At 39.2% G+C, this 15,516-nt stretch overlaps 1 protein-coding gene across 1 annotated transcript in view; it reads right to left on the bottom strand.

Moving 5' to 3' along the window:
- LOC116946979 (rho guanine nucleotide exchange factor 19-like) overlaps nucleotides 1-15,516 on the bottom strand; it is a 63,110-nt gene that overhangs the window by 14,306 nt on the left and 33,288 nt on the right. The window contains exons 8-11 of the mRNA XM_032962285.2: nucleotides 5,241-5,376; nucleotides 3,637-3,711; nucleotides 3,282-3,377; nucleotides 733-905 (exon numbers count right to left, since the gene is read on the bottom strand). Coding sequence (XP_032818176.2) covers nucleotides 733-905; nucleotides 3,282-3,377; nucleotides 3,637-3,711; nucleotides 5,241-5,376 — 480 coding nt within the window. The remainder of the gene's footprint in view (nucleotides 1-732; nucleotides 906-3,281; nucleotides 3,378-3,636; nucleotides 3,712-5,240; nucleotides 5,377-15,516) is intronic.

The raw sequence follows: 15,516 nt of genomic DNA, 5'->3' as shown, positions 1-15,516 counted from the left end.
GCGTCCCGGGTTAGGCCTCGTGCAGGGGGGTTTATTGCCTCAAGCTTTTGCCGCGCACTGCTGCGGGCGTCTTTACTCTGACTCGTGGAGAGATGCCCGCAGCAGTGCGTGGCGAAAGCTTCTTCTGTACGTACGTATGTTGAACTTCTTTCGCAGCGGACGTAGCCAACCGTGCTCATCGGAGATGCCCGCAGTAGTATGTGGCAAAACCTTCTGCATGGAAACAAGCTTATTCTACTCAAGATACCCGCAGTAGTGCACGGGGATGGCTTGAGAGAAAAAAAAACGCTCAAAGCGAGGCCAAACGCAGAAGGTCAACGTTGTGACCACGGGCGGCTGCTAAGCAAACGCTGTCGAAAAACATTCAGTTCAGTCAGTCGCTGGAACTAAATGTTGCTCGATGTTTTTCAATGACGCGTGGTCACTGATGCATTAACTTATTTCCCACAAATCCTTTATATGACTTTCTAAAATTGTTCGTAAAATGCCCCTGCTTATTGTTCTATGCAACCCCCGTCAGCCCTCCATTGTGATGTAGCTTTGACCGGGTCGCCAGTCAAAAAACAGCTTCTTAACTCAGTGGGGCCTTTGCCCGAAATAAACCGACCGACGAGCTGAGCGCAGAATGGCTTTGCGAAGAAATGACCCACGAGGTCATTGCTTTGCGTGAAACAAAAACATTAAACGGGTGAACCACTGAGAGCAGCAGATGAAGCGATCCCGGCGGCTCACCCCTTCTGCTTGGTGGCGACGATGAGGAAGTCGTTGAAGAGGAGGAGCATCACGTAGGTCTTGCCCTGCGTGAATCTCGCCACGGCCATGGGGATGATCGTCTTGGCCTTTTCCTGGACAAGCAGCTTTCCACTCTTCAGCAGCGAGCGCGACTGCGATACGATGGCCAGGCTCTAGCACACGGGGGCACGGTGGGTGGGTGGGGGACACAGTGGTTTTGTTTTAGCGACCGTGGCCTCCTTATAGTTGTCCCGGTCAAAGCTTTGACCAGGTTCCACCTAGCTCATGGTGCTCCCTAAACTGCGTTGGCAGTGGTGCATATCCACAAGTAATGAATACTGCACTCAACACATTTGTGAATAACACTGCTCTAAAGGTAAAACAAATACTGTGTGTAGAGTAATAGGCCATGATCGAGGCAAACTCTCTCATTTGAAACACCGTTGTTCGAAACGTCAGCTGTGATATGTGTTTTCTCTTTTAGGGCAGTATTGTTAATGGCTGTGCTCAGTGTTCATTTGACCCAACGCAGAAGATCCCCTGGGTTTGATCTTCCACGAAGCTCATGGTCCATCCTAAACCACATCCACTGCACAAACCATGGCAGATTCGGATACCTAACAATGCACAAATGGAAAATAAAAAAAACTCACTAGTCACATAAAACTGTAGACCGTAAAATGCATAACGACGCAATGTCCAATCTACAAATACAAAGGAGACATCGCAGCCACACACTCCGCTACTCCTGACGCAGTCTCGTCCCTTCACCTGATGAAGGCCGCTTGTGTTGTGGCCGAAACGTCGTGAGAATATTATTGTGTTATTTTATTTTATCAATTTATTATTTTATTCTCATTCTACGTGACTTTACCGAAAAAACCAAAGAAGATGAAATTGTAGTTGTTGCTCTGCGTCTACATCATCAGCCATACGACAAGAAGAAGAGAAGCGACCGCGGCCTGGTTTGTCATTAAACCACAGCGGTTCCGAGGCCACGTATCCATAGGCACGGCTCACGCGTGGCTCTTGGCTCGGGTGAGCCGGCTCAAAGCCACCTTGCTCAATTTTAGCCGGCTCCAACCCTGGAGCACGGGCCCGGCCGTGCTCCGGGTTTCCCGTGAAGCTGCGCCAGAGCCGAGCCAGCTCGCTTGTGCATCTTTGAGAACAAGGGAGAGGCTTAAGCCTCAGCTAGGCCATGTTGGTTACCGAGCCATAGCCGAGCCACGACTAAGAATACGGCCCTAGGATTGGCCGTGCTTCTTATTTGAGATGACAAGAATTGGGCGGTTGAGATCGTGACAATGTGTGGGGTTGCTGTGAGGTAACCCAGGAGGTGGCAGTGTAGCGATGGGGTTCAATCTGCAGGGCTATTGCGTTGGGTCTATATGCGGGTTGGGTCTCTCTGTTACCAACTCTGTGAGTGTTATTCTCTCGTATGTGTGTTGGGTATAATAGTGGGCAAATTTGGAAATCGGTCGTAACTACCAGAATGTTTTGAATTATCAAACGATAAATTTTGATTTAAAGCTTTCATGACTGCAGTAATTCATATTCTTAGCTCTTTCGGTAAAGTCACGTTGTTTCCCTTCAACGTGACTTTACCAAAAGAGCTAAGAATATTATCAAACGATGTTAACAGGGGCGGCCCTAGACGAGCTGCCAGCAACTGGCGCCCCTAGGGCAAACTACGCAAATCGGCACCTCCACCTCCCAAACCCCAGAGGGCAGTTCTAGGCTGACATTTTTGGTAAACTGGGTAAACATTTTTCCCCTATTTTACGTTAAATGTTTTTTTAAGCGTATTTGTTTTAAAACAAAGGCATAATTATTCGGTTTGTCTGTGTATCTGTCTGTTCAACCAATACATTCTCAGAGATGTTGAGAAATGTATTATGAATCATATTCCCTCTGTACGTGCACAGGAATTGAAATAATGACACTTTCGTTATTTTATTTGTATTTTTCCTCGAATTTGGCGTCTCACTTGGCATCCCGAAGCGACCGCCTGGTTCGCCTGTATGGACGGGCCCCCTCTGGATGTTAACGTTAGGTCTGAACCAGTGCAATCGTCTGAAGTATTTGTTTAAATATAGCCCTTCAGAAGTTGATCTCACCCAATACCAAAAGTGATCCGAATTGCGTTGTTAAATGCATTTTTTTAACACAGAGCAAACTCCAAACTACATTCTGGGTATGACCTGTGGCAGGGTTCAACTTAACAAGAGTTACCTTCATAAATGTTATTCTGTGTTAGATCGCGTAAATATACATTTTGCCCCGATTCTTGAAATGCGCCTGATGAAACTGGTTGTAATGACCAGCGCAACGTCGTACTCAAATTGTAAATGTTGTAGGTTTAACACACCGGTGTGTTGGAGCAGTAACTAATTGGCACGTTCTGTTTGCGTGACAAACCTTATTAATTGGCTGTGTCGGGCGGTGGCGGCATTTAACGATGCATTTATATTTACGCGCTCTAACCCAAAATAACAACCTTATTATGAATAACATTGGTCGCAAAAGCCTAGTGTGTTAAAAAGAGTTACCTTCATGCCCTTTTCAAAATAAATGTTGTTCGCGATGTTCACGACTTGCTCAGCTTGCGTCCGCTCACCAACTCCCTTGTCACTCTGCTGCACAAGCTTTGCAAAGAGTTGAGAGTAAAAGTTAAACTCTGCAGCCTTGAGCATGAACCCACTCGAAGGGTGGCACGCAACGTGGGTTAATGCAATCAAATGTAACTGCAGACCTACAAGACTGTTGGATAATCCATCGCGCGAAGTGGCCATTGACAAAACAAACCGGCAGACGCTCAACGGAGTGGCGATGAATAGTAAGAGCGAAAATTTATTTAGAAAATGTAAATTGAAATAAATGGCTGGATTTCGAGATCAGACGTACCTCTTCCAATTTAGACAGAGCCAACTCGACCACGTTTCCTGATTCTACGCTTTCTTCTGCCTTCGAAATGACATTCTGCGTGGAAAAAATATGCAAAACATGTATTACAGTTATCTTCTTATACGTAGGTCTTTACCGCCAATATTATGATTCCTAATTGATTTATTTTGGGTTAGATCGTGTACGTATAACCCTCCAAGTAATTTTGTTTTTAACAATATTATACAAACACAATGTACACAGATTATAGGCGATGCAGATTACAGGCGACATTGATACAGATTACAGGTAAGAATAAACATCCTTATTTTTAACTGTGCATTATTCCCAACACTGAAGTTAATTTACGTGTATGGTGTAAGGGTAATTATCATCAACATTTAACGAGACAGCCAATTTACTGCGTTATCTGGCCCTAGGCCTCCCCAACACATTCGTACACAGGGCACAGCGTTTGATTTGCCTTTGGCTTCGTATTCATACACAAACCTTGTGGCAAAGCATCTACCCAGTAGATAATAACAATAGTATTAATAGGTTTTCCCCTTTTTTCTGGCAACAAAACAGGTGTTAAGATGTTAAATCCCCAAACTGAAACCTTTTTTTTACAAGGAATCATGTCTGCATTAACCACAATGCTTGTGGTCAGAATGCAAACAAAAAAACATAATCTGATAAAATATGCATTGTCTTTGAAACTTATTGGTCCACACCAGAGATGAAGTTTTCTTTTGAGCCTCGTCTCAAACGGTGTTAGACCAGAGGACGCCAAAATGTTTAGTTTTATATAGTGCTGTCGTTCATGCACACTGCATCTCACAATCGCTGAGGAACCACAGGCAAAGCTGGAAGGCAGCCACCAACGGTGTTGAGCCGGCACTAACTTTTGCCCAAGCTCTGCGGTCCTCTACGTTTTCAGCCAATGAGTGTTTACACATTTAGGAGGAAACCGGGGCATCCAGAGAGAACCACGCACGAAGGTCGGTACCGCATGCTAGGGGTCGTGTGCCCATCACCACACACAGCGGCCGTTGTCTCCCCAGGTGCTGATGTTTACGTACTGCATCAGGTTCAGATGTTCGCCCATAATGTTGGCTGACAGCGAGAATCTAACTCGGGTAGCTGGGTACATACCACAGTGCAATAAGCACCACACTACCACTCCCCATTCAAGCTTTCACGAAGACAAAGATCTTCCCTAGAGCCTTAATAACAGACTTGTGGCAAGTGCTATTAGCGAAGCTGGCAGGGCGCACAAACGGGTGGGTGGCTAGCGCCACACCCAGCCTCCTTTGTCTTCCCAGTGCTGATGCTTTCACACCGCACTCGGCACTAATTTCAGGCTGGGCTAACCTAAGGGAGATCCAGTACCGGTTCAGATATTCCTCACCAATGTTGGCCGTGAGCGGGAATCGAATTCGGGCTGCCAAGTTCATAACGCGGTGCGTTAACCGCCGCACCATCGCTCCCCACACCATAGCAATCGCCACACTCGCTTTACACACACAAAACAGGGAGAGTGATTGTTGGGTGTAAACTCGGCCTCGTGCACATTTTAGCCGTGACCTCTCTCCGTCCGTCTTCACCCCGCAGCGCAGACCCACCTTGACGAGCAGCTGATAGCGGGTGATGCGCTGGTAGGGCACGCTCAGGAAGGAGAGGAACGGCAGCTTCTCACACACCGGCGCCTCCTCCAGCAGCTTGATCTTGCTCGAGAACAAGCCCTTGTCCTTACCCTCGCTGACATCGGGAGCACAGACATAGGGTGGTTTAATAAGGGAGGTAGGTGTTGATACTGGCGCCGATCGCACGGCCGTCACAATACGATCGCGCCAGGCGTCGATGGACGCGACGAGAGAAAGGCTCGGAGCACGCAGTGACATCCAATGCGTGAGCTGATACCGATACAAACTACTCACTGTATATATATGGTAAAAATAATGATGATAAATAATACTCTTTGTATAGTCATCGTAAATCTGCTGCTGCCGGAGTAAGGCCTCCCAAACACGCCAGCCACCTTCGCATGATCCTGTGATGCAATAATGATCCTGTAATGCAATAATGATCCTGTGATGCAATAATAATCCTGTGATGCAATAATGATCTGGCGATGCAATAATAATCCTGTGATGCAATAATAGTCCTGTAATGCAATCATGATCCTGTGATGCAATAATAATCCTGTGATGCAATAATGATCCTGTGATGCAATAATACTCCTGTGATGCATTAATAATCCTGTGATGCAATAATGATCCTGCAATGCAATAATGATCCTGTGATGCAATAATAATCCTGTGATGCAATAATGATCCTGTGATGCAATAATGATCCTGTGATGCAATAATACTCTTGTGATGCAATAATGATCCTGTGATGCAATAATACTCCTGTGATGCAATAATAGTCCTGTAATGCAATCATGATCCTGTGATGCAATAATAATCCTGTGATGCAATAATGATCCTGTGATGCAATAATACTCCTGTGATGCAATAATACTCCTGTGATGCAATAATGATCCTGTGATGCAATAATAATCCTGTGATGCAATAATACTCCTGTGATGCAATAATGATCCTGTAATGCAATAATAATCCTGTGATGCAATAATGATCCTGTGATGCAATAATGATCCTGTGATGCAATAATAATCTTGTGAGGCAATAATGATCCTGTGATGCAATAATGATCCTGTGATACAATAATAATCCTGTGATGCAATAATAATCCTGTGATGCAATAATGATCTTGCGATGCAATAATAATCCTATGATGCAATAATGATCCTGTGATGCAATAATACTCCTGTGATGCAATAATAATCCTGTGATGCAATAATAATCCTCCTGTGATGCAATAATGATCCTGTGATGCAATAATGATCCTGTGATGCAATGATAATCCTGTGATGCAATAATGATCCTGTGATGCAATAATGATCCTGTGATGCAATAATACTCCTGTGATGCAATAATGATCCTGTGATACAATAATACTCCTGTGATGCAATAATAGTCCTGTAATGCAATAATGATCCTGTGATGCAATAATAATCCTGTGATGCAATAATGATCCTGTGATGCAATAATACTCCTGTGAAGCATTAATGATCCTGTGATGCAATAATGATCCTGCGATGCAATAATGATCCTGTGATGCAATAATGATCCTGTGATGCAATAATACTCCTGTGATGCAATAATAATCCTGTGATGCAATAATGATCCTGCGATGCAATAATGATCCTGTGATGCAATAATACTCCTGTGATGCAATAATGATCCTGTGATGCAACAATGATCGTGTGATGCAATAATAATCCTGTGATGCAATAATGATGCTGTGATGCAATAATGATCCTGTGATGCAATAATACTCCTGTGATGCAATAATACTACTGTGATGCAATAATGATCCTGTGATGCAATAATAATCCTGATGCAATAATGATCCTGTGATGCAATAATACTCCCGTGATGCAATAATGATCCTGTGATGCAATAATAATCCTGTGATGCAATAATAATCCTGTGATGCAATAATTATCCTGTGATGCAATAATACTCCTGTGATGCAATAATGATCCTGTGATGCAATAATAATCCTGTGATGCAATAATAATCCTGTGATGCAATAATAATCCTGTGATGCAATAATAATCCTGTGCTGCAATAATGATCCTGTGATGCAATAATGATCCTGTGATGCAATAATGATCCTGTGATGCAATAATGATCCTGTGATGCAATAATGATCCTGTGATGCAATAATGATCCTGTGATGCAATAATGATCCTGTAATGCAATAATGATCCTGTGATGCAATAATAATCCTGTGATGCAATAATGATCTTGCGATGCAATACTAATCCTGTGATGCAATAATGATCCTGTGATGCAATAATAATCCTGTGATGCAATAATAATCCTGTGATGCAATAATGATCCTGCGATGCAATAATAATCCTGTGATGCAATAATAATCCTGTGATGCAATAATGATCCTGTGATACGATAATGATCCTGTGATACAATAATAATCCTGTGATGCAATAATAATCCTGTGATGCAATAATTATCCTGTGATGCAATAATGATCCTGTGATGCAATAATAATCCTGTGATGCAATAATGATCCTGTGATGCAATAATGATCCTGTGATGCAATAATAATCCTGTGATGCAATAATGATCCTGTGATGCAACAATGATCGTGTGATGCAATAATAATCCTGTGATGCAATAATGATCCTGTGATGCAATAATGATCCTGTGATGCAATAATACTCCTGTGATGCAATAATACTCCTGTGATGCAATAATGATCCTGTGATGCAATAATAATCCTGATGCAATAATGATCCTGTGATGCAATAATACTCCTGTGATGCAATAATGATCCTGTGATGCAATAATAATCCTGTGATGCAATAATAATCCTGTGATGCAATAATGATCCTGTGATGCAATAATACTCCTGTGATGCAATAATGATCCTGTGATGCAATAATAATCCTGTGATGCAATAATAATCCTGTGATGCAATAATAATCCTGTGATGCAATAATAATCCTGAGATGCAATAATGATCCTGCGATGCAATAATGATCCTGTGATGCAATAATACTCCTGTGATGCAATAATGATCCTGTGATGCAATAATACTCCTGTGATGCAATAATGATCCTGTGATGCAATAATAATCCTGTGATGCAATAATAATTCTGTGATGCAATAATAATCCTGTGATGCAATAATAATCCTGTGATGCAATAATAATCCTGATGCAATAATACTCCTGTGATGCAATAATGATCCTGTGATGCAATAATGATCCTGTGATGAAATAATAATCCTGTGATGCAATAATGATCCTGTGATGCAATAATGATCCTGTGATGCAATAATGATCCTGTGATGCAATAATAATCCTGTGATGCAATAATAATCCTGCGATGCAATAATGATCCTGCGATGCAATAATGATCCTGTGATGCAATAATAATCCTGCGATGCAATAATGATCCTGCGATGCAATAATAATCCTGTGATGCAATGATCCTGTGATGCAATAATAATCCTGTGATGCCATAATAATCCTGTGATGCAATAATGATCCTGTGATGCAATAATGATCCTGTGATGCAATAATGATCCTGTGATGCAATAATAATCCTGTGATGCAATAATGATCCTGTCATGCAATAATAATCCTGTGATGCAAAAATGATCCTGTGATGCAATAATAATCCTGTGATGCAATAATGATCCCGTGATGCAATAATAATCCTGTGAGGCAATAATAATCCTGTGATGCAATAATGATCCTGTGATGCAATAATAATCCTGATGCAATAATAATCCTGAGAGGCAATAATAATCCTGTGATGCAATAATGATCCTGTGATGCAATAATAATCCTGATGCAATAATAATCCTGATGCAATAATGATACTGTGATGCAATAATACTCCTGTGATGCAATAATGATCCTGTGATGCAATAATAATCCTGTGATGCAATAATGATCCTATGATGCAATAATAATCCTGCGATGCAATAATGATCCTGTGATGCAATAAACCTCCTGTGATGCAATAATGATCCTGTGATACAATAATAATCCTGTGATGCAATAATAATCCTGTGATGCAATAATGATCCTGTGATGCAATAATAATCCTGTGATACAATAATAATCCTGTGATGCAATAATGATCCTGTGATACAATAATAATCCTGTGATGCAATAATAATCCCGTGATGCAATAATGATCCTGTGAGGCAATAATAATCCTGTGATGCAATAATAATCCCGTGATGCAATAATGATCCTGTGAGGCAATAAAAATCCTGATGCAATAATGATCCTGTGATGCAATAATGATCCTGTGATAGAATAATAATCCTGTGATGCAATAATAATCCTGTGATGCAGTAATGATCCTGTGATGCAATAATAATCCTGTGATGCAATAATGATCCTGCGATGCAATAATGATCCTGTGATGCAATAATACTCCTATGATGCAATAATACTCCTGTTATGCAATAATAATCCTGATGCAAAAATGATCCTGTGATGCAATAATAATCCTGTGATGCAATAATGATCCTGTGATGCAATAATAATCCTGTGATGCAATAATAATCCTGATGCAATGATCCTGCGATGCAATAATAATCCTGTGATGCAATAATGATCCTGTGATGCAATAATAATCCTGTGAGGCAATAATAATCCTGTTATGCAATAATGATCGTGTGATGCAATAATAATCCTGTTATGCAATAATACTCCTGTGATGCAATAATACTCTTGTGATGCAATAATGATCCTGTGATGCAATAATAATCCTGTGATGCAATAATGATCCTGTGATGCAATAATACTCCTGTGATGCAATAATGATCCTGTGATGCAATAATAATCCTGTGATGCAATAATAATCCTGTGATGCAATAATGATCCTGTGATGCAATAATACTCCTGTGATGCAATAATGATCCTGTGATGCAATAATAATCCTGTGATGCAATAATAATCCTTTGATGCAATAATAATCCTGTGATGCAATAATAATCCTGTGATGCAATAATGATCCTGTGATGCAATAATACTCCTGTGATGCAATAATGATCCTGTGATGCAATAATAATCTGGTGATGCAATAATAATCCTGTGATGCAATAATAATCCTGTGATGCAATAATGATCCTGTGATGCAATAATGATCCTGTCATGCAATAATACTCCTGAGATGCAATAATGATCCTGTGATGCAATAATACTCCTGTGATGCAATAATGATCCTGTGATGCAATAATAATCCTGTGATGCAATAATAATCCTGTGATGCAATAATAATCCTGTGATGCAATAATAATCCTGATGCAATAATACTCCTGTGATGCAATAATGATCCTGTGATGCAATAATGATCCTGTGATGCAATGATACTCCTGTGATGCAATAATGATACTGTGATGCAATAATGATCCTGTGATGCAATAATTATCTTGTGATGCAATAATAATCCTGTGATGCAATAATAATCCTGCGATGCAATAATGATCCTGCGATGCAATAATACTCCTGTGATGCAATAATAATGCTGTGGTGCAATAATAATCCTGTGATGCAATAATGATCCTGTGATGCAATAATAATCCTGTGATGCCATAATAATCCTGTGATGCAATAATGATCCTGTGATGCAATAATGATCCTGTGATGCAATAATGATCCTGTGATGCAATAATAATCCTGTGATGCAATAATGATCCTGTCATGCAATAATAATCCTGTGATGCAAAAATGATCCTGTGATGCAATAATAATCCTGTGATGCAATAATGATCCCGTGATGCAATAATAATCCTGTGAGGCAATAATAATCCTGTGATGCAATAATGATCCTGTGATGCAATAATAATCCTGATGCAATAATAATCCTGTGATGCAATAATGATCCTGTGATGCAATAATACTCCTGTGATGCAATAATACTCCTGTGATGCAATAATAATCCTGATGCAATAATAATCCTGAGAGGCAATAATAATCCTGTGATGCAATAATGATCCTGTGATGCAATAATAATCCTGATGCAATAATAATCCTGATGCAATAATGATACTGTGATGCAATAATACTCCTGTGATGCAATAATGATCCTGTGATGCAATAATAATCCTGTGATGCAATAATGATCCTATGATGCAATAATAATCCTGCGATGCAATAATGATCCTGTGATGCAATAAACCTCCTGTGATGCAATAATGATCCTGTGATACAATAATAATCCTGTGATGCAATAATAATCCTGTGATGCAATAATGATCCTGTGATGCAATAATAATCCTGTGATACAATAATAATCCTGTGATGCAATAATGATCCTGTGATACAATAATAATCCTGTGATGCAATAATAATCCCGTGATGCAATAATGATCCTGTGAGGCAATAATAATCCTGTGATGCAATAATAATCCCGTGATGCAATAATGATCCTGTGAGGCAATAAAAATCCTGATGCAATAATGATCCTGTGATGCAATAATGATCCTGTGATAGAATAATAATCCTGTGATGCAATAATAATCCTGTGATGCAGTAATGATCCTGTGATGCAATAATAATCCTGTGATGCAATAATGATCCTGCGATGCAATAATGATCCTGTGATGCAATAATACTCCTATGATGCAATAATACTCCTGTTATGCAATAATAATCCTGATGCAAAAATGATCCTGTGATGCAATAATAATCCTGTGATGCAATAATGATCCTGTGATGCAATAATAATCCTGTGATGCAATAATAATCCTGATGCAATAATGATCCTGCGATGCAATAATAATCCTGTGATGCAATAATGATCCTGTGATGCAATAATAATCCTGTGAGGCAATAATAATCCTGTTATGCAATAATGATCGTGTGATGCAATAATAATCCTGTTATGCAATAATACTCCTGTGATGCAATAATACTCTTGTGATGCAATAATGATCCTGTGATGCAATAATAATCCTGTGATGCAATAATGATCCTGTGATGCAATAATACTCCTGTGATGCAATAATGATCCTGTGATGCAATAATAATCCTGTGATGCAATAATAATCCTGTGATGCAATAATGATCCTGTGATGCAATAATACTCCTGTGATGCAATAATGATCCTGTGATGCAATAATAATCCTGTGATGCAATAATAATCCTTTGATGCAATAATAATCCTGTGATGCAATAATAATCCTGTGATGCAATAATGATCCTGTGATGCAATAATACTCCTGTGATGCAATAATGATCCTGTGATGCAATAATAATCTGGTGATGCAATAATAATCCTGTGATGCAATAATAATCCTGTGATGCAATAATGATCCTGTGATGCAATAATGATCCTGTCATGCAATAATACTCCTGAGATGCAATAATGATCCTGTGATGCAATAATACTCCTGTGATGCAATAATGATCCTGTGATGCAATAATAATCCTGTGATGCAATAATAATCCTGTGATGCAATAATAATCCTGTGATGCAATAATAATCCTGATGCAATAATACTCCTGTGATGCAATAATGATCCTGTGATGCAATAATGATCCTGTGATGCAATAATACTCCTGTGATGCAATAATGATACTGTGATGCAATAATGATCCTGTGATGCAATAATTATCTTGTGATGCAATAATAATCCTGTGATGCAATAATAATCCTGCGATGCAATAATGATCCTGCGATGCAATAATACTCCTGTGATGCAATAATAATGCTGTGGTGCAATAATAATCCTGTGATGCAATAATGATCCTGTTATGCAATAATGATCCTGTGATGCAATAATGATCCTGATGCAATAATGATCCTGTGATGCAATAATACTCCTGTGATGCAATAATAATCCTGTGATGCAATAATGATCCGATGATGCAATAATAATCCTGTGATGCAATAATGATCCTGCAATGCAATAATAATCCTGTGGTGCAATAAAGATCCTGTGATGCAATAATGATCCTGTGATGCAATAACAATCCTGTGATGCCATAATAATCCTGTGATGCAATAATGATCCTGTGATGCAATAATTATCCTGTGATGAATAATGATCCTGTGATGCAATAATAATCCTGTGATGCAATAATGATCCTGTGATGCAATAATGATCCTGTCATGCAATAATGATCCTGTCATGCAATAATGATCCTGTGATGCAATAATGATCCTGTGATGCAATAATACTCCTGTGATGCAATAATGATCCTGTGATGCAATAATAATCCTGTGATGCAATAATAATCCTGTGATGCAATAATGATCCTGTGATGCAATAATACTCCTGTGATGCAATAATGATCCTGTGATGCAATAATAATCTTGTGATGCAATAATAATCCTGTGATGCAATAATAATCATGTGATGCAATAATGATCCTGTGATGCAATAATGATCCTGTGATGCAATAATACTCCTGTGATGCAATAATGATCCTGTGATGCAATAATAATCTGGTGATGCAATAATAATCCTGTGATGCAATAATAATCCTGTGATGCAATAATGATCCTGTGATGCAATAATGATCCTGTCATGCAATAATACTCCTGAGATGCAATAATGATCCTGTGATGCAATAATACTCCTGTGATGCAATAATGATCCTGTGATGCAATAATAATCCTGTGATGCAATAATAATCCTGTGATGCAATAATAATCCTGTGATGCAATAATAATCCTGATGCAATAATACTCCTGTGATGCAATAATGATCCTGTGATGCAATAATGATCCTGTGATGCAATAATACTCCTGTGATGCAATAATGATACTGTGATGCAATAATGATCCTGTGATGCAATAATTATCTTGTGATGCAATAATAATCCTGTGATGCAATAATAATCCTGCGATGCAATAATGATCCTGCGATGCAATAATACTCCTGTGATGCAATAATAATGCTGTGGTGCAATAATAATCCTGTGATGCAATAATGATCCTGTTATGCAATAATGATCCTGTGATGCAATAATGATCCTGATGCAATAATGATCCTGTGATGCAATAATACTCCTGTGATGCAATAATAATCCTGTGATGCAATAATGATCCGATGATGCAATAATAATCCTGTGATGCAATAATGATCCTGCAATGCAATAATAATCCTGTGGTGCAATAAAGATCCTGTGATGCAATAATGATCCTGTGATGCAATAACAATCCTGTGATGCCATAATAATCCTGTGATGCAATAATGATCCTGTGATGCAATAATTATCCTGTGATGAATAATGATCCTGTGATGCAATAATAATCAAGTGATGCAATAATGATCCTGTGATGCAATAATGATCCTGTCATGCAATAATGATCCTGTCATGCAATAATGATCCTGTGATGCAATAATGATCCTGTGATGCAATAATACTCCTGTGATGCAATAATGATCCTGTGATGCAATAATAATCCTGTGATGCAATAATAATCCTGTGATGCAATAATGATCCTGTGATGCAATAATACTCCTGTGATGCAATAATGATCCTGTGATGCAATAATAATCTTGTGATGCAATAATAATCCTGTGATGCAATAATAATCATGTGATGCAATAATGATCCTGTGATGCAATAATGATCCTGTGATGCAATAATACTCCTGTGATGCAATAATGATCCTGTGATGCAATAATACTCCTGTGATGCAATAATAATCCTGTGATGCAATAATGATCCTGTGATGCAATAATGATCCTGTGATGCAATAATTATCTTGTGATGCAATAATAATCCTGTGATGCAATAATAATCCTGCGATGCAATAATGATCCTGCGATGCAATAATACTCCTGTGATGCAATAATAATGCTGTGGTGCAATAATAATCCTGTGATGCAATAATGATCCTGTGATGCAATAATGATCCTGTGATGCAATAATGATCCTGATGCAATAATGATCCTGTGATGCAATAATACTCCTGTGATGCAATAATAATCCTGTGATGCAATAATGATCCGATGATGCAATAATAATCCTGTGATGCAATAATGATCCTGTGATGCAATAATAATCCTGTGATGCAATAATGATCCTGTGATGCAATAATGATCCTGTGATGCAATAATAATCCTGTGATGCAAAAATGATCCTACGATGCAATAATAATCCTGTGAGGCAATAATAATCCTGTGATGCAATAATGATCCTGTGATGCAATAATAATCCTGATGCAATAATAATCCTGAGAGGCAATAATAATCCTGTGATGCAATAATGATCGTGTGATGCAATAATAATCCTGATGCAATAATGATACTGTGATGCAATAATACTCCT

Source organism: Petromyzon marinus, chromosome 28 (assembly GCF_048934315.1).
Source record: "Petromyzon marinus isolate PM22_M1 ecotype Great Lakes invasive population chromosome 28, UKy_Petmar_22M1.pri1.0, whole genome shotgun sequence".
NCBI lineage: Eukaryota > Metazoa > Chordata > Hyperoartia > Petromyzontiformes > Petromyzontidae > Petromyzon > Petromyzon marinus.
This window is presented reverse-complemented; position numbering and strand designations above follow the sequence as displayed.